General features: G+C 36.2%; 1 protein-coding gene across 1 annotated transcript; it reads right to left on the bottom strand.

The window, feature by feature from the left end:
* Positions 1 to 234: 234 nt before the first annotated feature.
* Positions 235 to 23,566, bottom strand: dcn (decorin). Its single transcript, XM_053508443.1, has 8 exons — positions 23,381 to 23,566; positions 14,286 to 14,523; positions 6,385 to 6,497; positions 4,384 to 4,597; positions 2,624 to 2,737; positions 2,290 to 2,383; positions 1,459 to 1,597; positions 235 to 1,362 (listed from the first exon to the last, which is right to left on the bottom strand). The coding sequence occupies exons 2-8, from the start codon at positions 14,509 to 14,511 to the stop codon at positions 1,162 to 1,164; spliced, it is 1,101 nt and encodes a 366-aa protein (XP_053364418.1). The 5' UTR covers positions 14,512 to 14,523; positions 23,381 to 23,566; the 3' UTR covers positions 235 to 1,161.
* Positions 23,567 to 23,920: the final 354 nt, after the last annotated feature.

Raw genomic sequence — 23,920 nt, 5'->3', positions numbered from 1 at the left:
GTGCTTTTTTTTTTTAAAGCAAGGGAAATGATTTTTTTATACAGCATTTATTTACAGCTTCTATACATGTGACAGTCACTAACACAGGACATAGGGGGACATGTTTAGCCATGCTCTTTCTGCTCCTCTTCAGACAATAATGCACACATTGAAAACATGGTACGCCACACTTGATGAAGAAAAAGAAGAAGAAGAAGTAGAAGTAAAAGTTGAAGAAGAGTGAAAAAGCGTAGGTCTTTGGAAATTGCTTCCGTTAAAATAACAATAGAGTTTATTATATCTCTTAAAGAGCTTTTTTCCTACCATATGTGAAATGGTAGCTTAGTTTCAAAAAAACGATCAGACAAACAAGACAAAAACACATCTGAAGCAAGAGGAGGAAAATAAAATACTGTAATGTGACAATTCTTTGTACCTCCTATTTAAAATGAATACTAAGAAAATAAATGAAAAAAAATGGATAAAATGGAAAATTTGAGCACGATGCCTGTATTATTATTATTATTATTATTATTACTAACAGTACTTGCTGAACACTACTGCTATACAGGTAATAGTAGATGACTGCACCTACTGTAGTATATCAGCTCTTTTTCCTGGTACTGTGGAGCAAATGATCCTTTCGCTGCCCGCTCAGCAGGCCCGTCGTGTCAATTTAGAAAAGTCCCAAAGATCCAGAAAGGGGCTAGGAGTGGATCTTCTTTGTGTGCACAAAAAAATGAATAGACCACATTCTTTTGAACCGAAGGACTATGTCTATGTGCACTTATTTATCCTAAGTGGTCATGTTTTTTTTTTTTTTTAACCAATAATACCTCTATAATTATGCTCTTTCACTTAACACAAGGTTCTAGTAGTGCTATAGGGATGCACAGGAGAAAAAAAATTATGAGGAACAAAGCCTGATATGTGTTTAGCTATTTCTTTTTGTAACATGTAATGTGTAAGATACTTGACGTCGTTACTGTTAATTACTCGATTATGTGAGATTAGTGCCCAGTATTGCCTGCTGTGTGCCTTTTTCAGTATACCCAGAACACATTTTGAGTCATCTGAGTTACGACATTCGAATCGAATTACACACTTGAGGTGCTTTGGAAAGGAGGGGCGGGGGGGAGGGGATGGGACAAGGACAGTGGTCAGGCACTCAGACTAGTCGTCCTATTTCTTCCTGTAGTTGCCCAGCTGAACAGCAGAACGGTCGAAGACGCAGCGGAAGGTGATGGGCTGGATCTCCCAATACGAAACGGGGTTGCTGAACAGACTAATGCCGGAATACATGGCCTTCTTGGTGTTAAAGCTGGGAGGGCAGAAGTCTTCCGTTCCCACACTGGCTATTTTGTTAGAGTGAAGATAGATGACCTACCACAAAATAAAAGAGCACAATCATCAACCAGCTATTCTTAAGAAGGGCTGTCTAACAAGGATACATGTATCGTATGAAGATTTGCTGCTCACCTGGATGTACTTGTGGTCAGAGAGACCAGCAGGCACACTAGTTAAAAGGTTGTGCTCAAGGTGGAGCTCCCTCAAGTGTGGCATCATAGCCACAGTCCCGTTCTCTACAACAGCGATCTCATTATTGCTCAGACCAAGCCTACACACAAACACACATACAATATCACAATCTGTTTTTTTATTTATTCATTTTCATTAACCAGTTTATCCACTGGGTTTTTTGGAACACTAGGGTGTGCAGTAGAAATGCACCTACAATGGGATGGAAGTCCTTTAGCAGACAGCACACAACAGTATTAAGGCTACATATGCTATGAATTATAGTTCTCCCTTGTGTACCAAGCAGGTGATGTCACTTATTAGTTCTTGTCTATCTGGCTGAGAAGTGGTGCTAATTAGAATCAGATGGTTGAGTTAGCAAATGGAACAAATATGTGGCAGAGCTTTTACTTTTCTGAAGCCAGGGGGTTCACCTCTGCACAAAATTGGCTAAAACTTGGTAATTATGGAAAATTTCTGTACATTATCTTCAATCAAGCAGACATGGCATTGAAACATTAAACATCACTTTTGTTTCAATAGTTTTTATCACCACTCCAGGATTCAATGCAACATTCTAGCATGTATTTAGGAGGTGTGAAGAAACGAGAGAACCCAAAGAACACTGTTTTGGTGTAGCAAAGTAATTTTACACCAACCCTTCCTACCCTGTTTTAGTACCTGAATGAAAATATTTTTGCTCCTTTCTTATGATCTCACAATATCTGATATCTGACCACTCAGCCCTGAAAGAAGTTTTAAGTTGCATGAAAAGACTCTTAAAGTTCTTACTTGGCCAAGTGTTTGAGACCTTTCAGGCTGTCAACAGTGACCTTGGTGATCTTGTTCCCATCCAGATGGAGCTCTGACAGAGAGGTGGGCAGACCTACAAGGATTCGGAAGAAGGATAAAGAAATGGTGAACAGTGATGCTAAGCATTGTTTACCCATCAGTTCAAACAAATAGAAATAATAGGAGTAGGAGCTCCTGAGTGACCCTTTAATGCTGAATTGCCTGTTAATAATAAAACATCTACTGTAGTAAAAAGCAATCACAAAATACTACAGAATAGAACAAGGTATACTCGCTAAAACCTTAAGACAAATCCTAAGTCTGTGTTCCTGACCTTTGGGGATGCTGGTAATGTTGGTATCAGCAATACGGATGTAAGAAACCCTCTTCAGATCCTTGAAAGCATCTGCGTCCACACCCGAACTGGTCAAAGGGTTGGATCCAAGCTCTGAAAGGTCAGAATTATTACTTTACTCATTATTACATGTGACAAGATAACAGATACGCAAACAGACAAACAGATACTGCTTTCCTAAGTGTTCTCCATGTGTATGGGTCACTTTGAAATGTAGACATAAAAATGTCTGGAACTCTATTTGCATATGCTGATTGGCTAATTTGTGCATGTGTGTCGAATGCAGAGGGTGCCGTAGCCGTGCTGGAACAGACTGCTCACAAGTCCAAGGTGAAAACAGGTGTTTATCGTGTTCAGCTGAATAAATGCATATGAATGAAGACTGGAAGTGTTCTGGTCTGCAATGTAAAACCATGACCTGTGTAATTTTATGCAAGAGAGTCCCAGCAAACCCCCCCCCCCACCCCCACACACACGCATACACCCTCTACATCAGCCTTTTACATGCTTTTTTTTTTAGAACCCCATGATGCCAGGTTTTCTTGTATTTTAATAACATTACTCTGGTACACTCTTTAAATGATTTTGGCTAATTAATATTTCAAGGATTTTGAGACTTCCTAATCAGGGTCTTCGTGGAACCCTGTTCACTGTTTTAAGGTTCTACACAAAACTATAAAGGGAAAAAGCTGAAAACTTGAAGTATTGCAGATTTATCTGATTTTAACCCCTTACATGCCACCACATTTTCCCTCTTTGCCCAGAATGGCTTGCCCAGTTTCAGATGGCAAGATGCTTTGGTGGCTTATCTTATTTGAAGCCGCAGACTCTTCCCTTTTTTATCAAACAGTCAGAGCAAAAGTGGGATTTACTTCCAGAGTGTACTAGGGACTAGAATTAAGCATTTCATTTCTGCCTGCTTTACATACCTCTGAACAGAGAGGTGCTTTTTGCTTTTCTACCAGGCTACAGCCACATGTTTTATGCATTTATGCACAGATATGCTAGTGCTAGCTCAAATTAAACTATTTTAACTAGCATATTAAAATAGTTTGCAGAGATTGAATTCTGAAATTCTATTCTTTTTATTGGTTTTACCATACTGTATTGCTCGATAATTTAATGTTTAAAATTTCCTACTAAATTACTAAATTACTGTTACTAAATTCTGAATGTGCACGTTTGATGAAAAGGGGATCTATGGGAAGGTCAGGTATCTTTAAGTTATACCAGCTTGCTAATTGGTTCTAGATTTAGTCCTCCATACACCTAAAAAAAGGGTCAAGTGTTATTTGGAAAGTCAGTGTTTTTTTTACCTACTGCTGTGCTTTCTGAGCAAAAACAACCTTTACAGTGGTGCTGCTAAAAACAAATTTGACTGGAAATCCCTGTTCTCTTTATCTGTTATCTTTTAGAGAAAAACATCTTGTTCAGATCTAATGAATTAGCCTAACCCTAACCCTTGTTCTAAGAAAGCATTTTATGTAACAGTTTTAATGTTTAAGAGATTACCAATTAATAACAATTTATTAATAATTATTAATATTACCATACCTCAGTGGTACTTCTTGTTGTAGAGTTGATCGTTACAAACTTGAAAAAATCTGAACTATCCTTTATGATTTCCAAAGAACCCATCTGGTGCTAGATTAAGACTGTGGAGCTTTACAAAAATACTAAACCTGAGGCATTAAACAATCCCATACAGAAGGTCATGTGACCCTGTCTTCCTGACTTACCCATAACAATGACATTAACCATGCCAGTGAAGGAGGCCTTCTTGATTTTGGAGATCTGGTTCTCATGGATGCGGAGTTCCTGGACTGTCTTCGGCATATTGTTGGGAATGTCCTTCAACATATTCTTGGACAGGTAAAGCCTTTCAAGGTTGACCAGAGGAGCCAAAGCCTTGGCATGGATAATGGTGATCTTGTTATTGACCAGGATGAGAGCCTTTAGAAGCCGAGAAGAAGAGTATTATGGGTATGTGTAAGTTATACATTTTTAAATTTTAAAATATTATTTAGTTTTATATTATTAATATGAACTAAATTAATTGAAAAGGAAATTTTTAATAAGCCTAATGTTTGACTAAAATTTTGGGTTAAATCAGATAAGATGCATGGTCAGTGTGTTGAGAAAGACCTTCTAGGACATGATTTAGCCATGACGTTGTGGCTATCTGTGCAATCCTGTGCTCATTTACTTGTACACAACACATGGAGTTTAGCAGAATCAATCATCGCTAGATAAGGAAAATTTACAGACATTTGCTAAGTTAGCGAATATATTGTTCTTGTTGATTAGCCACTATCAGTGATTTACAATGAGGGATTTGAATACAATGAAAACTAGAAAGGATAAAATGAGAACTACAGCTGTACTGAAGCAAACCTGCTCTTTCCCACAGCAATTGCTCTCAATCCAAGTTAAATAACGTATCTAGCGAATGCACTTAATTTAAAATCAGCTCATTAACGCAATAAGAAACAATCCTCACAGCCAGAGTGCATGAGCTTACATGTGCTTCTCATGGTCATGGTTTAAACCGGGGAAACTTAAACAAATGTAACAGATTTGCTTGATTGCTTAAGATTCATTATAATACTCATCTATGCATCAGTATTTGTGTGTTTAATCTGAAAGACATTAAACCACTGCATTCTTACCAAGGACAGTCATCAATTCCAGCCTTCTACCATTTAAAAGTACGTAATTAAACAGGCGTCTGCCAGCAAAGTTCAACATTATGGATTGTTCTCTGATTGTTTACTTAGGATCATGTTTAAATCCCAATGGAGCTTGTTATACCGTTTCAGGCAAACGTAGCATGAAAGATCTATCCAAGCTCTCCACCCATTTCTGACATGCAGTCAAAAAGACCAAAATATTGGAATGTGGTACTTTTCACTGCATAAATAAAGTAAAACATCTCAGTGGACAGCAGCCTGTATTTATTGTGCTTACAATACTAGGCATGAGCACACGGAGAGCTGGTTCCCAAAAGCAAATTGTTTCTGCCCCTAACCTGATCCCATCGCATGTTGACCAAATGGAGGATCTTTTAAAATAAAAAAAATTAGATCTAAACTTTTTTTTAAGTGTAAAAAGGCATCATACTTCATTCCTAAATTATTATTATTATTGTTATTATTATTTACTCACTCACTCACTCACTCATCTTCTATACCGCTTTATCGTGTATTCAGGGTCGCGGGTATCTGGAGCCTATCCCAGGAGGCTTAGGGCACAAGCCGGGGTATAGGGTGCCAATTCATCGCAGGGCACACACACACATTCATACACGCATTCACATTTACACACACTATGGGCAATTTGGGAACACTAATTATCCTAACCTACATGTCTTTGGACTGTGGAAGGAAACCGGAGTACCCGGAGGAAACCCACCAAGCACGGGGAGAACAGGCAAACTCCATGCACACAGAGACGGGAACTGAGCCTGGCTGGGAATCGAACTCAGACCCTGGAAGTGCAAGGCGACAGTGCTTACCACACCACCATGCCGCTATTATTATTAATTCATTTTTCTTTATTTTAAAATTAGAGATAAGGCATATTAAAAGTCCTCATAGAGTTTATGGTTGTCTGGAAAAGCTGAATTTTATCACATCAAGTAATACATTTTCTCTGCAGCTAAGAGGGGTTGGGAAGGATTTCCAAAAATTAAAGTAAAGGCTGAGAGAGAGAGAGAGAGAGAGAGAGAGAGAGAGGTTTACATGAAGTCCTTTGAGGCCTTTGAAGTCGTTCTCTCTGATTTCTGTAATCTTGTTGTTTTGCAGGTCCAGCAGGTGGGTGTCTGATGGGATATTCTCAGGAACATTTTTCATCCCTGTGGAGGACATGGGCAGGATTAATAAAAACAGCTGAAGGTGAAAAGTTTAACACACAATGTAGGTTGTCTGGTCTTCCAGCTTGTATTGGGCTTTCTATATTCCTATGTATAAATTACTTAGTTTGTGGGAAGGCAGGAGGAGCATTGTCCCCCAAGCAACTGAAATATGCCTTTACGCCAAGTCCAAAATAGGTTTGATCAAAACCTTTATGTGCATATATTAAGGCTGTGGAAATTAACACCTTAACGCTTGAATGAATTATCCAAGCATTTAAAAACATCAATAATAGTAATTTTCTTTGCTCTTTTCTTGTTGGAGTTGTTACCATCATCATGATTGTAACGTGTTCTTCTGTGTGGTAGTACCACGGACCATTAGGGGCACTCTCTGTACCAAATACATTTAGTATTAGCTTACCATTACCTTAAGTTGACATCAGTTCATCAGCCTTGTTTGGGTCATTGAAATTCGGTTTGGTCTCTCTCTCTCTCTCTCTCTCTCTCCCTATATATATATATATATATATATATATATATATATATATATATATATATATATATATAGTATATACACTTCAAACAACGCAGCTTTCATATTAAAATATCAAACTGACTGCACAAGAAATGTGTATTAATTGTGAATCATAAAGGTAATGGTTCTCAACCCTGGTCCTTGAGGAACACCTGCCATGCACATTGTAGTGTTTTGCCTGCTCTATAATAAATAAATTAGCTATATGAGGTGTTCTGTTAGCTTAACACTTAAATGTTCTTTGTCAGGTGGTTTTCGAGGACCTGGGTTAAGAAACAATACAAACCCCAACCCTGCCCCTAGACTTAACCTTAAACCTTGTATTTTTTTTCCATGTAATTCAAGCTGTCTTGGGTCATGTAAATCATGCGAGTGTGGAACCAAGCTGAATCTTCTGGTGGGAAGTTCTAACTAGTGTGCAATCATGCACTAATGCCCGGGCTCTGAGATCATTGTGCAGTACTAGCTACAAAAAATATGCATGGAACCCATCTAATAGGGCATTAAAAGAAATTTCGTTATGACTACCTTGGCAAAAGAAGCATGTTGAGAGACATGAACATGTAAGGTAAGAATCTTTGCCAGATATGACTCATTTCATACCGTATCACATCATGACTCATTTTAAGTTTGTTTAAGCTGCTAAAGGGCCTCAGTCATGTCCTAAAAGCTCCACAGTTCTCTCTTTCCATTTCTGTGTCTGTGCTTCTATAAACAGTTTGGATAATACGTCTATGTGTATGATTTACCAGCAACAATATGGACACCTAAACACTCAATGTAGCATTATTTATAAGAAATGCCCCTTTTATGTTTTTTTCCCAGCTTGCTCTGTTTAGTCTCATCTCTTGTCTCTGATACCAGAGCACTTCCATGAATGTAGGTCAAACATGGCTTGTTTACTCTACATGGATTCACATATTATCATTTATATAGTTTATATGATCATCAGTATAAGACTAAAGATAAAAGTCTTCATGGCTCTATCAGATAAACAATGCTGGAATTTTGCTCAAATTAAACAAACTTCACAATTTACTGAAGCAAGTACACGGGTTGTTTAAACAAAATAATGCTGACAATAAATCCTTTTCTTTTATGCTGAGTAAACATTTGACCAAATGAATTGCACAACAGTACTGGAGTCCAATCGCAGCAGGATTTAACCTGGGAATAATATGCTTTGGATTTTTTAAAAATAAATCGTCTTCTAATGATAGTAATTGTATGCTTCGAGTCAAAAACAAGAGATGAAAACAAGAGACCTGGAAATGCTACAAGTTTCAGATGCTTCTTTAGGATTTCTAAAATAAAAACATTATAATTCATTTTGTCATAGTTGCTTTTCTTTCCTCCCAAAAACAGCAAAAGCACATATGTTTCAGAAAAAATAATCTGTGGCATTTGTTTTTATAAAATATCCAGTTACAAAAACAAATAAAAAAACTATATATTTTGTTGTACTTACCAAAGAAAATCTTTGAATACACTATAGATAAATGTTCACAAAGCTAAACAACACATTCATAAACCCCATAGCTAAGTAACACTTTATTGAAAAACAAAGCTAAATAAGACTTTCATAAATTTTATGCATACATAACCCTTTCATAAATGCTTTAGCTATATAACATCATCATACATCTCATAGCTATATAACATTTATAAATCCCATACTGTAGCAACATAACATATTTATAAATCCCATAGTTACATAACACATTCATTAATCCCATAGCTACATAAAACCTTTATAAATATCATAGCTACATAACAAACTCTTCCAGAAATCCCAAAGCTACATAGCATCTTCATAAATCTCATAGCTACATAAAACCTTCATAAATGACTTGACTAAATGTCACATTCCTAAATCATATGGACATATAGTACCTTTATAACTGGCCTAGCTACATAACAAATTCATTAATGCCTAAAGCTATATAGCACCTTCAAATATCCCACAGCAAAATACCACCTTCAATAAATCCCATAACCATAAATACAAATTACCTTAGTTACATAGAACATTTATAAATGTCTTAGCTACATAACACCTTTATAAAACCCAACGCTTAATAAGACCTTCATAAATCCTATATCTACATAACACCTTCATAAATCCAATAGCTAAATAGCATATTCATAAATCCCAGACATACATAACACTGTACAAATGTACCATTAACAAATCAACACCTTCATTTCTCCTATAGCTACATCACACTTACATACAGTATTAGCTATAAAACACCTTATTTATTCATCTATAATTATATAAATTATCCAAATTATGTAGCTACTGTATAACACCCTCCTTTATATCATCATCATACTTTTTCTTCTCTTAGATACAGGGCACATACAATCGCTTATGAGAACTAACAAAAATCAACATAAACATCTTATTTCAAAATGCATTGGTGTTATAATAACTGCTTTCATCACTTTAAATGTCAAGACATCAAGTCAAGCGACATAAGCTTTCGCCAGTTTTGCCAAGTCATCTGCTAATGAAACATATTATCATCATAATCTACAGTGTTACGTTATGACAGATTTCATTACAAATAATAGATTTTGAAATAAGCTTATAGTATAATATATAGCACAACACATATATGAACAACACGTTTACCCAAGGAGTCGGATCAAGTGTCATGTCAGCTTGAATCTTTAAGCACATGATGTACGTTGGATTAAGCTTTTGTAAAGGTTTATGTATGTTAATGGCATAAAGAGCTTATCTAGGCCTCACATACTGTAGCTCTGCAAACAATGCTTTTTATCAAAGATGACAGTGACAACAGTGAAACATAAAGGATCGATGTTGAGTTACAGGTGTGAGAGAGATCTGCAAAGTGAAACAGGGGATTAAGGGGTGTTCAGCCATGTTTCAATAATCCCGGGCAATAAGCAACCCTAATAAACATCTAATGTTCGCAGGACATTCAACCATTTTCTCAGCAGAAGGAATCAATTTTAATTTTTAATTGCATTTTGTGTTTGCTGTTTCATATCTGTGTGTTTTTAAAACAGCGTGATGCAAAAAAAGCTCATAGTTGTGGTTTAGACAGAGAACAGACCTATCAACTCCCTATTTTACCCTCGCCTTCGCCCCATGATGTCTGCCAGGACGGCTGTGGAACAGATGATGGCCTGCACGGTAGTTTCATTCGCTCTTTCTTTCTCTTCACCCTCAAGGGAGCTTTCCCAAATGGAATCAAGCCTTCCTTAGCATAGCTCTTCTGATCATCTGTTTGCTTTTAATGGTTCTTCCAATAAGCATAATCTTAGGATAAGTTTTTGGGAGGTGTATGGCTGAAACACTCATACATAACCATGATTTTCCACTAAGCCTCACAGTGTATTAGTAATGGAATAAAATTCAACATGTATTTATTTATTTAATTTTTTAAAATTAAGAACAGATTTGATGTTGATCATTATTTATCCTGGATTTGAAGTTGTCCAAAGTTGCCCTTTGTATATTAAACAGCCTGAGTAGTCTGTTACTTCGGAAACCAAACTAGTGACCATCTTTTACGTTTAACTTGCTTAGGAGAAAGATGTAAGGAAAACAGCCTTTAACTGGACATAAGCTACATATCATATTAGGACGGCTGTATTGGAAGTAATGCAAACGTGGGCGAGTAGCTTGGTCAGAGGTAGCTCAGTGGTTAAGGCATTGGGCTAAGGTGCAGAAGGAAAATGTAAGCCATTCTGGATAAGGGTGTTTGCCAAATTCCATAAATATAAATGTCTTCAGTGTTGGTTTCCCCTTCACTTTTTTATCTTTCTTTGCATATCGCTCTCATCAATAGAGTTATCTCCGTACATGTTCTGTTGCACAGTGGAAGATCATCAACTGCAACAAAGTGGATCTCCAGGGCGCTTCCATATTATGCACGATTGATTTGTCCTATCTGCATACCACCCCTGACCAGAATTCATGTGTTTTTTGTCTCCGTTCTTAGATTCACATGCGTGCTTTGATAGAGCAGGTGGCAGTACACACCTACTTGGTTCGTAAGCCTCAATTAAACAGCAAAGAAGAAGAGAAACCTTTGGGTTATGTGTAATATTGATATTTTGAAGAAAAATGCCAAGATCGACGCTCTCACATGCCTTCATGGCTTCATCAGCTGTGGCTGACTGGTCAAAGGATGAGATTGCCGGATATTTCAGAGGACAGAGATGACACTGATGACGTCACATCTAAACAGCAATCTACTTCTACTACTTGCTTCCCAATTTGATTTGATCTGATTTTAATACATTGGTCCAGTGTTCTCAGGAAACAATACCAGGGCCCTAAGGTAAAAACACAAAGAGTATTCTGGAGTTGGGTTTAACAATGACCCCATAAAAATATGTGGATCGCAATGGACAAGCTGGCGTTTACAGTGGACATTTTTGACCTCCTTGCTATAGTGATATGGCACCACCACCCCTCTTTAAATCTACTAAAAACTGCAGTCAGACCAAACAAATATTCACCCCAAACAAAAGATTATTTACTGAAGTAGAAAGGATGCACATTGGGAATTATGCTCTTCTGGTAGTGGTGTATTAAACGTTAACCTCTTAGTCTCTACAGTCAGTGGAAACCAAGTGGGAGGGACTGTTGTCGGTTTGGTTGGAAGCAAATTTAAGAGCTGCTCATTATTAAACTTCATTTATTTATAGCAGAAAGTGTTGCTTGGTGCTCCTGGTGAGCATGGTGTACCTCAACATGCATTTGGTCATTAGTCTTAAAATTGAGTTTTTGTCTGTGATTTATTTATTTATTTATTTTTAGCAATACTGCACATGTGGAGCCAAGGATAGGTGCATAGGATTATAGTTTTTGTTAAAAAAAAAAGAAGATTCTGAAAATAATATCTCTATCCAACAATAAGGTGTGGAAGAAGATCTTGGTTTTAGAAATTCCAAGCCATTTTAGACACACACACACAGAAATCTGTGGAAGTAATCAGGAAAATAGGGCTGTCTTTTTGCTTGTGAAAGGAAGTGAAGACAATTTACAGACTTTTACAGAGACAGGCGTGTTATTAACCTAATGACTTGAAGATGGCAGGACAAGTCAAATAAAAACCAAAAAAAGCTGTCTGCTCAGACAGTCATAAAAGGAAAAAGTCAGGGTTTTCTCAAGCTCGAAACTTAACACCTAGTGTTCGGCCACTTTTTAAGGATGAATTAAAGGCTGACAGACTTGTAAAAGCAGCGATAGAGACGAACAGGAAAACAGCACCCGAGCCAAAGTTCTGTCTTCACAATTATAATTCTTTTTTTTCTTTTTGTTTCCTGCTTCATACTCTGGATCATCAGCACAGTGTACCTAAGATGAGAGTAGTACACAGTCAGTGAACTGTCAAGTGAGAAGGATTTATATCGGGGCTGCTGTCCAAAATCAGCATTCCATTCAGGCAGCCAAAGTCATGTCCTATAGTGCTGCAGCACTGTGTAGTTTGTTTCATTCAGATCCAATAGAGTTTAATGTAATTATAACACATTTGGTTGTGACAGATGAGTGGAAAAATTATAGAATATCCGATTTAACAAACTTTTCCTTTTGGAAAGCAACTTATCTCCAAAACTGAAATTTTTTTTTTAATGAAAAGTTTAAAGGCAGTCATAAAGGAACCTCAAAAAAAAAAAAAAAAGAAAAAAGAAAGAAACAAGTGGTTCTAGCTCTAGAGCCCAAAGGACCTCTAGAAGCAATGGTAAGCCTTTCATCAAGTTTAAAAATGTCCCTAGGAGATTACCTTTGACAATTGGCAAAAAAAAAAAAAAAAAAAAAATTATATATTTACTAATATTTAATACTTTTGTTACTGTGGTAACAAAGGACCAACCTACAGTATAAACAGTATAGCGACATAGGAATGACATTGTGCTCCAGTGTATACATGTTTAATACACAAATTAAAATAAAAACCCACTTAAATTGATTTTGAAACTTGAACCTCAACTAAAAAAAAGTTTTTTGTTTTATTTTATTTAGGGCCGGGGTTAGCTCAGTGGTTAAGGCATTGGACTACGGTTCAGAAGATCCCAGGTTCAAACCCCACAACCACCAAGTTGCCCCTGTTGGGCCCTTGAGCAAGGCCCTTAACCCTCAACTGCTCAGATATGTAATGAGATAAAAAAATGTAAGTCGCTCTGGATAAGAGCGTCTGCCAAATGACTAAATGTAAATGTAAATTTTATAAATGACAAGTCAGAAAAACACCACCATATGATAATACTGTTAACATAACTTAAAAAAATGATTGCATTGGTTAGTCTTACTGTATTGTGCTTTTTTGCATTGATTTTTCCTCAAAATCAAATACTTATTAATTAACTCAGGTAACAAGTCTAAGTTTCTTTGGTGGACAATACCACAACGATTGCACCTTTTCACTTTTCCCCCAATTAGCGATTTAATTCATGAATTTGATCCAATTAGAATGCACTAATATACAGTATTTAAAATCTGCCATTGCTTCTATTGTTTAGAAATGTGATACAGTGTGTTGTAACAATCTTTATAGAAATGTATTTACCTGCCTTGAAACTGTTTACAAAGCAATGGTTTTAAATTAATGTTGCATAATAATAATAATAATAATAATAATAATAATAATATATATAATTTTAGATTTAAATTTTAACCTATTAAAATTAGGTTAATGCAACTGAGAAGTACTATCCAAATTGGTGTTAACTCATCTGATTTAGGATTCAGAATGACATAAATACAGTATAAAAAAATATATACAGCAGTTAGTTCATGTTTTTAAATAATGTAATTTACAGTATCTGTTTTTGGCAAATGGACCCCATAATTTAACCTTGATGATAAAAAAATTATTTTATTTCAAAATGTGGTTGCAGACCTGGATAAGGTTTACATAATACACATTGAGCAAAAATATAAATAATGCTTTGTACACAATGCACAATTATAATCAATTTAAAAGAGGTTTGACTCTTAAATGATTTGAAGCAATACATTTTTTTAAATCCTTATCAGGGTTTACAGTGTATCTGATTATCATTATTATTCAATCATTGATGCATCATCACTACTTGACTCTTTTGTTTTGCTGTCTTGCTTTGAGCCTTTATAAATGTTGTAACTGTTTAACCTGGAACTGAAAGGATCTTCATTGGGATTTCATGTTATATGATGCTATAACACATCATTGAATCATCAGTTTTAAGGGGGTGCAAACTAATGCATAGGAATATATAATATACATTACCTAGATCAGAGCACTGAACAACATGCAGATGGCACTGGCACCTGAAGGGGCAAACTGGTCCAAGAGGCACTTCAGGTTCAGGAAGTACTTTGCTAGGTGCAATCGTAGTAGGCCCGAAACCTGAAGGGCCCTCATCCTCCATCATGAAGTCCAAAAAGCCAGTCTGACGGAAGGGCAGAGCCCAGCACACAGACACCAGGAGCAGGGTAAGACAGGCCAACCTCATGCTGTCACGGACCTGCAGGGTGGAGGAGACAAAGCAAAGGTCAGAGTTTAAAAAGGCAGACAGGGGGTTTTAATGCTATAAGAGCTAAAGGAATTTAGGAGACTTGAGGGTTGAGAAAATGAAACTTATTTTACAGGGTTGACTGAGCAGGAGCTAAATGTATCCCAGAAATAGCAATGCTACTTAAATGAACACTGTTAAAACCACAGCATGCTTGAAGTCTTGATTCTAATTAGTTGGCAAGTGTTAAGGAATTTATACAGCAATAAAATGCTATCAAACTATATAATCTTAATATACGTCACTAATAAGTTATATGACATTAGATTTAAAGTAGTACTATTGATCTATAAAATCCTGAATACTCTCCTGCCAAGGTACCTAAGTAAATAAATACCTAAGTAAACAAATACCATGGTCACCATTCGGCTCCACAGACCCTAGTTTGACTTCACAGGTTCCTAGATGGATGTATGTATAGATAGATTTTGTTTATGTTCAATCAAAGGGTGCAGGCTACTTGTTGGTACCTTGTATAATGAAAGCTAAAGCAGGGGTCAGAACCTTTTTTTTCTTTTCAAAGATAGGTATAGAACAGCCTTCTAGTTACTATCTGTAACTCAGACACAGTGTTTAAGTCTAGACAGAAAAAGTACTTGTTTATTTAGGCATTTTTTATTGATTTGTTCGTGGGTGAAGGTGTAGATCTGGAAGACTTAGGGACAGTGTTATGGTGAAATGGTATGTTTGTATGCTGTCTTCCCCCACTCTCACTGATCACTTAGGTTTGTGTTTCCTCTCCATTTTAGATGTGCTGTCATAGTTAGTCCCACTGCAGTCCCTGCTTGCACTCCTAAATCTTCCTTAATGTTACATGATACTCCTGAGATACAGGTGATCCCAACGCAAATGCAAATAAATTGGTAAAGTGCTGTGGTATCATTAGAATAAAATAATCAACAGGACAATAGTATGGTGAAAAGAAGTCACTTTTGCCATCCAAATGCTGACTATTCAAAGACTGTCCAGTTTAACCCTGTGGTGTTTTAAGACTAGCTTTTAACTGGGTGAATTCCACCTTTAGTCATGGCAAATAAAATGAAATTGTCTTCACACTGCAGAGACTAAACAAACTTTGACAAACACGTACACACACTCTTGGTCTTGGGCAGGGCAACAGGCTTTTGAATAAAAGTTAAATTGCTAGGTAAGTAAATTCAAGGTTAGGTCAGGTCCAAACTGTCTTTCATTCTTACTTTTGGGATATGGTATAATTATGGTATGGAGAGCTAAATCTCAGGAGATGGTGACCCTTGAGGGACTTTAGAGTTTGAATTTAACAACCTTTTCAGCCATCAAAAGCCTCACTTTAAAGGGATGGATATTAAAGCAATACAACAACAAGATAAAAAGGCTGAGTTTCTTTAGGGATTTTTAGGTCATGGATCAAAAAATTAAAAATAAAACATATATATATATATATATATATATATATATATATATATATATATATATATATATATATATATGTGTGTTTGTGTGTTTGTGTGTGGTTGCGGGTTTATCACCACTGGGCTGCCACTGTAGGGCACTTCACCCTATGCCCGCATAAAATACCATGCAGGGAATCCTCAGTGCCAATCCCAAGCCTGGAGAAATGGCCGAGACGGGAAGGGCATCCGGTGTAAATCTGTGCCAATAGCTTGCAGATTGAATGATCTAATGTGGTGACCACATGAAAGAGATGTGAAAAATAAATATTTGTCTTATATTTAATCTTAAATAACCTTAGAGACATAATTCACAGATTTCCTAGCAATATATCTGTTTTACTGTATACACACTGACTCTGTGAACTAAGGCAACACGTGTCTCATTCATCCAGAAAGAAAGACATTCTCATTAGGCTGAAAGAACAAAACTTCTGCCTGAAGCTAAAACTCTTTTAACCGGTCTTCACTTTCAGAGAGCAGGCCAAGACAGGACTGAAGAGCCTCGAGCACTGTCTTACTCTGTTTTCTAAACACAGTATTAGATTCCTGCCGTGGCGATCTGACCACCCACCCAGAAAAGCTTTCACTTTTTTTTAGCTTTATGTGTTGTGTCAGCCAGGTGAAGACCACGACTAAGGCCAAAGAGCTCCCTGTTGGTTGAAATTCAAAGGTTTGTGTTCTTAATAAAATATGCTAACGGGGCAGGCAGGTTGAGACAGAGCTATGTTGGAAACAAGATAAATCAGAGTAGCCAGATAGATGTCAGGAGAGATTATCAATACTGTAGATGTTGACAGAAAGTTTTTTCAGTTGCCTGATTGAACTTTACATTTTATTTTCATTTAAACCTTCGGTTTAAAAATAGAATTTACATTTTTTTATGTTTATTTTCAGCTTTTCCAACAAACGTTTTTATTATAGTGTGAAATTGATTTACAGTAACACATGAAATGTCTTTCTAGGATATTTTTATGTTTTTCTAATTATTATTTTTATTATAGAAAATCATTTTTTTCACATTCTATTATACAGGGAATTATTTTTCAAAATAAATGTTAGTAATTTTTAGACATTTAGATGGGTTTTGTATTTGTGTGTACAAACAGGAAAGTGGGAGGAAAAAAATGTCTTGCTTTTTTGTGCGTTTCACATTATTTTTTTTTACTTACAGTATATATGAAAAACACACTCATATAAGGGAGTGTCTAAGTAGTGTCTCATTTACATATATACTGAAACAGTGCTTAAAGTGGAGAAGTGAAACAGGAGTTTGAGGTCTGAAAAATACATTAACTGAGGTGTTTTTCAGCTGGATCATTAATACACACACTTTAAGGCAGTTCTGAGATGTGTTAACTTGATAATCAAGGAGTAAAATATGAGGCCTTTTTTTCAGTAGTGAAAAGTAAAAAAGTAGTGTTTTATTTGCATTACTTATAAAAGCTTTTTTTTGTACTTCAAGTCAGAGATTTATATTGTTTTATATGTTATATTTATATTAATAATAATTGCAGTTACATATTACTAGTATTAGCATATGATACACTATTATTATTATTATTATTATTATTATTATTATTATTGTATACTAAAGTTAAGTGATAAAGGGGTCAGTGGCTCTCACATTTGTCTAGTCTAATTACAATTTTATCAAAAACACTTCCTATGTTGCACACAATAGATCATGTCTGTGTCGCCTAATGAAACTCATATTACCAGATTATTAAAACAACATTAAGATGACGTTACCCAGACAGAGCAAACACAGAATATTTTATTTCGCGCCAAAGCTGCTCAGTGTTAACAAGCAAATCCTGCCAGATCATTACACACCTTCAGTGCTAATGGAAACTGCTTCACTCCAGTGAACCCCTAGGGGCGACCCCTCTGTGTGCGCGTGTGTGTGTGTGTGTGTCTGTGTGTGCGTGTTCAGCCCAACGAAGATGCATTGCTGGCTTTTTCCAGGGTTTGAAACAGTGCCTGGCTGAAAGCATCACCCCTGGCCTCCAATCTCTGAGAAAAAGGATACGTGGCTCTTGAAACAGCTTGGCCTCATTTTGCCTTCGACTCTGCTCGTGTGTTTTTAGTTTGTGTCAGAGCAGGCTTTAGTCATGTCCTCAGGTGAGAAAAAAAACTGAAGGAAAAATGGGGGGTATGGTCGTTTACACTTCCTGTCCATAACACACACAACCACACAGACACACAACCACACAAACACACACACACAAACACACTCTCTCTGCTTTTCCATTTTACAGTGTAAGCAAAGTACTGACAGGAAGTACAATACAATCTGCAGGAGATTAAAGACATGCGTTTTCAGCTTTAGCTTCACTTTCTCCCCATAGACACTAAGTCAACATGTTTGCGGTTAAACCACACCGCTGCTGAAGTCTCAATTCAATCATGCGCCTTCACTCGTTTCTACAGTAATGACTTAAATAAAAGAAGCATAATGTATGTATTAATATGGTGATTTTTTTTTTTTGTGAAAAGGTTTATTTAGTATTTAATAAAGATGTGTCCAGTGTTTGTGCTTTATAGCCGTCAAGGGTAAAGCTGTGACTTTGAGATTATGCTTCGAGATTTCTCATTAACATGACTTGTTGGTCTTAAAAATCCTATAAATTCCAAGACTTGATGAAACAATAATATAAAAAAGTATAATTTACAATACGTTACAGTAATGTAGCTAAACAATTATTTTAAAAATAGCTTTGGTATAAAAAGTTTAGGACCGTCACTCTGTAACTGTTACTTACTTTTCTGTTTCATTTCTATGCTCGTGCCTTATAATTTTATATAATTATCTTGATGCTATTCAATGTTAAGTTTGATGTAATTATAGCTGATATACTATTTTTATATGTACCCTAAAGGTACCTGACATGTCTTTTTCTACACTTCTTCCCCTGATGAAAGCTTTATTGTTTGTTGTGATTGGCTGCACATTATACAGAAGGAACTGAAACGCCATTTCACCATTTTATCATGGATAAAAATCCCACGTAAGTCATGCATTTTGCTGTAGAAACATAAAACTTTACTCTTTTGAAACCAGAATCAGTTCAAGAGATTTGGGGTTTCTCAATCCCAATTATTGTACATGATTTTTTGCTTGACTTTATCTTAGCTACTTTAGGTGAGAGGGATTAATTGTCTTAGCAACTGAAAGTTTTATTTAGCTTGTTTTATACTTTAGATAACTTAAATACAGGACACCAATGTTACTAAAACCTATAATGTTAGCTAGCTAACGCATTTGGCTTCCTAGGTAACAATTTAGCAATTCCTTGTTTGGTACATTCTGGGCTTCTCGGCTTTTATTTTACCCATCATTTCATTCCCTACTTCATGTTTCACTCATACTCATACTGTTGCTGTCATACCCTCACACCATAATGTTCACCTTCCATAGTTTTATATTTTTTAAATATACTCCACAGGATACAATTACACCTTGCACATTCTCTTTAATTTATATATTGTACAGTATATATTTCTATTTTATTTTTATTTTCTTGTAATCATTGTAAATCAATACATTCCATCCCAAGGTTTTTTTTAAAAATGATTTTCCAAAAATTATTATTATTTTAATCTTTTTAATTGGAAGATTAACTAATTCTGTTTTTAGCTGAATGTAATTGAGCATTCTTGTTTAATTGTTCTTAATGAAATTATATCATACTGTTCAGGATTGCTTTTCTTTACAAATAAAATTTTTATTTATCTAAACAGAGAGAGAGAGAGAGAGAGAAACAGAAAAGTGCATTTTAAAGTGATTTTAAAGTTTACACTCAGCAGTTTTTAAATATTAAAAAAAAAAGGCATTAGTAAGGCAATCATACAGTAGCCTATATGCAGTCAGGTGACATACACCTTAATAGCCAGCTAGCTACCAAAGGCTAATCTTAAAGGATTTCTGTCACACTACTTTCTATCATACACAGAACTTTACATATTTACCTGTAATGCTAGTTAGCTAAAATAACCTAACCACACCACATTTCAAGCTATTGTGAATAACATTTAGAAATGTTTATAACCTTCACTGTTAATGCTAACTCCTCAGCAAACTGATACCCTTAAATGCTAATACTCTTCAGTAATGGTGCTAGATAATATGCTAGATAGTCTAAGTTACCAAGTCAAGATGTTTTAGTTTTTAGTTTTTTTTTGTTTTTTTTTGGCAAATTCACAAAAGCTCATTATCACCCAAACAATGCTAACAATCTTGCTAACAGTTCCAATTTGTGACAGATTTCCAGTATAGCCTGCTAACATTGGCTTAACTGACAGGATTTCTGTGAGATGTATTTCAGTCATATTTATAGATATGTCTGCTAATGACGGCTACATAGGCTAGCCAACATAGGCTAACCAGACAACATCTCCAAAGTTATGTTTAAGTCATATTCTTAGATGTTTATATTATTTGGTAATATTGCTAACTGTGTAGCTTACATGGAACTTATTTTTAAACTTTTTTTCTTTACTTATTTGTTTATTTATTTATTGCATAATTCTCCTGATAATGCTAGCCAGCTAACCTGACTGATTTATTTAGAATATATATTTTTAACAGACACAAATCAAATACCCAGATTTTATTTTAATGATATTTTTTAAGTGGAAAATCATATGTAACATATGTGAATAGTAATACATCCAAATTATTATCAGTGGATGAGAATAAAGCAGGGAAAAACTGAGACTAAAGTTTTACTACCATATGTACCATACTGTAGTTTACATGGGTAAACTTTAATACATACCATAATGTAACATAGTATTACCATGGCACTTCAGACATTAACATGGTAGGCACCATAGGACTTTATAGAGTACCAGAGTGGGTATTATGGCACTGCAGTGGGTACTATGGGAGTACTATGGTGTGTATACACTTTAGTATATTCTGTACCATCATACTTATTGGATACCACAGTGGCTTCCGGGTTCAGGAGGTATCTACAGTGATAAAGTATGTTTCAACATAAACTATGTTTCAATTACTGTTACATACAAACAATGGTAATATATTATATAAATATTACCATTATTGTACATAACTATGTATGGTGCGCAATTCTACAGTACATGGTAAAACCTTGTAAAATAGTGTAGAACATGTACTATATCAGAACATTATTACCATGTTACTGTAAAAAAAAAATGCCATCGTACTATATACCATAGCAAAATTTCTTACTGGTTACATCCAGATAACCTGTCATGACAGATCACTACTCCAGCTTGGACCTGTATGGAAAACAAGTCAGAAAATTTCATGTGCTCCTGATGCTTCAATCACCCTAAGCCCATGAAGTAAAAAAAAAAAAAAAAAAAAAAAATTAAATGGAGACTTTCCCACAGAGCTTTAATGAATTCCATTTTGTGAGATCCACAGAAAAGGAAGAAGGCTTCAAAGCATGCTGTTTAGTAATGAAAACATTCAGAGTGTTTACGGTCAGTTTGGGATAAGGTATGCATACTGTATGGTTTAGCCACATCAAATCCATTCCATTAACATTAAGCATTCTCATTAACTTGCTGTGTAAGCATTGGGTTTAGCACTGGAAACTTCAGCTCTAAAGTCCAGACGGGATGGGAATGAAAGTTGGGAAATCAGGATGATAGCCAGTGTCCAGCGTGGCTTTTCTTTACCGTGTCTCTCCTCTGGCACTGACTGGAAACATGATCTGCTGCAGGAACTGAATAACACGGTAAAGAAAGGAACGATCTGCCATTGTTTATTAAGAGCTCCATTGAGATAAAACACTGCTATTTGCGCTGTTAAAGCTGTACTTCCAAATTTGGAAAATGCTCAAAGGCCTAAAGGCTGCCATATATTTGTCTGGACCTCTACCCCCTTACCTCCTCCCTCTCGCATTGCTTAACTCTGGTTGTGTTTTGAGTTAGTTGGGAATTTTGGTGGGGGTTTGCTGGGAAATGCTTTGTCGACTCAGACTGTGCTCGGAAGGAAAGCTGTGTCATTAAAGGTTTTATGACACATTTGGTGCCTTTTTCCTTTATGCATCTTTGATTTTTTTTTTCTTTTAATCAAAAAAATATTCCAGAATGTGTAGTACATACAGTACATACACACCTTACTAAGTATACCTGATGCTAATAGACTGAAACTGAATCTATTTCATGAAAGAAATCCAAATCTCCCCATAGTGTCTGACTTTGCCAAAGAAATCTGGGATACACATTAAAATTTAGACATGAGAAAACATCAGAAGTGTTTTAAGCAATAGTCTGATAAAAAAAAATGCGCCTAAGTGCCCAATTAGTGGGTACAACTATTTAAAGAAATTAAAATCCTGTAATGACCGAAAAGATACTTTTCTGTATTTTTTTTTTCTCATTATTCTGTACAGATGTGTGTTCAACATATTTGACTATAATATATTTAATCATGTCAAATTACATGTATATAAAGACATTATTGTAACGTTGTAATGCATCAAAGATTACATTAAGCACCTCAACTTTCTACAAGCATGATTTAAAATGCACTTAAGTGTGTTTTAGCTGAAATAGAGGAGGGAGGATTGGGGGGTTTCAATGCTCCTCTCTCATCAGACACACATGATTCAGGAGCAACAGGTGGTTTCTGAGTTGACTAGCTATGTTAGAAAAGAGGAAAAAGATCTCTTTTTTTCATGAGACTAGGCCTCTGGTTGATGATTGAGGAATACACACATGTTTATGTCATTAGAGAATCTCTATACACACATACACACACAAACACACACAGCATGTCTGAAAAGTTTATCAGTATATAAAAGAACACAAATACTGCTCCGTCAGTGTATTTACTACTTAAAAAAAGGTGGGAAGTGGTGTGTATGATGCATTCAGCAGAAGGTCAATGACACAGACTGATGAGAAATGCAAAACTGGCAGCATCAGCTGGTCCCAGTTGCACCACACCCCCTTAGAAACTCTCTCTCTCTCTCTCTCTCTCTCTCTCTCTTTTCTCTTTCTCCGTACTCATTCACCCATTCACTCACACACATTGCGTGGCTTCACTTATCAAAATTCTAACAGTAGTTATATCTCAAGCAGCCAGCCCCCAGACACAATCACAAACACACACACACACACACACACACACACAAACACATTTGAATTATTTCCGCTTTAATTCTGCATTATATTATATCAATGTGCATTACTGTCTCTACACAACTTTAGCTAAAACCAAAAAAGAATCTTTTTTTCCCCAAGTGTTTTCAGGCAAGCATGGAAAGTGTTGAGATATTCCCCGGAATAATCCCAAATCCAAGAGGAGTCTACAGGCCAAATTCCTGTACACTAGATGTAAGAAAACAAAGAGAAAGTGTGTGTTGTGCGAACCCTACCTGTGCCGTCTGCAGGAACTGGGGAGAAAGACGAGCAGCCGAAAATCCAGAGAGGGATGGAGTATAGCTGCAGCGCGGCAGGCCAAAGAGCTGAGCACTGTGAGAATGCGTGCCGCCAAGAGAAAGCAGGTGTGCTGTAACAGGGGAGGAGGGGACGAGATCGAGAAGGGAGCAAGCCGAGAGAAAGAAGGAGGGAGAGAGGGAAAAGGGAAAAAAATGGAGGGAGGGGTTGAGTTCTGAGTCCCTCTCGATTTAGATAATTGGTGGAGAACTTTCCTCATGTGCACTTCCCGAAAGTATTTGGAAAACGAGAGACAGGGAATAGGAGAGAGAGAGAGAGAGAGAGAGAGAATGGATATCTGTCACAAAGTGTCCTCTGGTAATGACATGAGTGCAGAAAAGTTCAACACATACATCTTCCTCTCTCTCTCTCTCTCTCTTTTAGTGCTTTTTCTATAGTGAAAATGTTCCTTTTTTTTTAAACCACCATGCTTTTGTTTCTCTGACAGGACCATACACTAGTTTCTCTTACACACACAG

This window comes from Clarias gariepinus, chromosome 12 (genome assembly GCF_024256425.1).
Source record: "Clarias gariepinus isolate MV-2021 ecotype Netherlands chromosome 12, CGAR_prim_01v2, whole genome shotgun sequence".
Taxonomy (NCBI): Eukaryota; Metazoa; Chordata; class Actinopteri; order Siluriformes; family Clariidae; genus Clarias; species Clarias gariepinus.
This window is presented reverse-complemented; position numbering and strand designations above follow the sequence as displayed.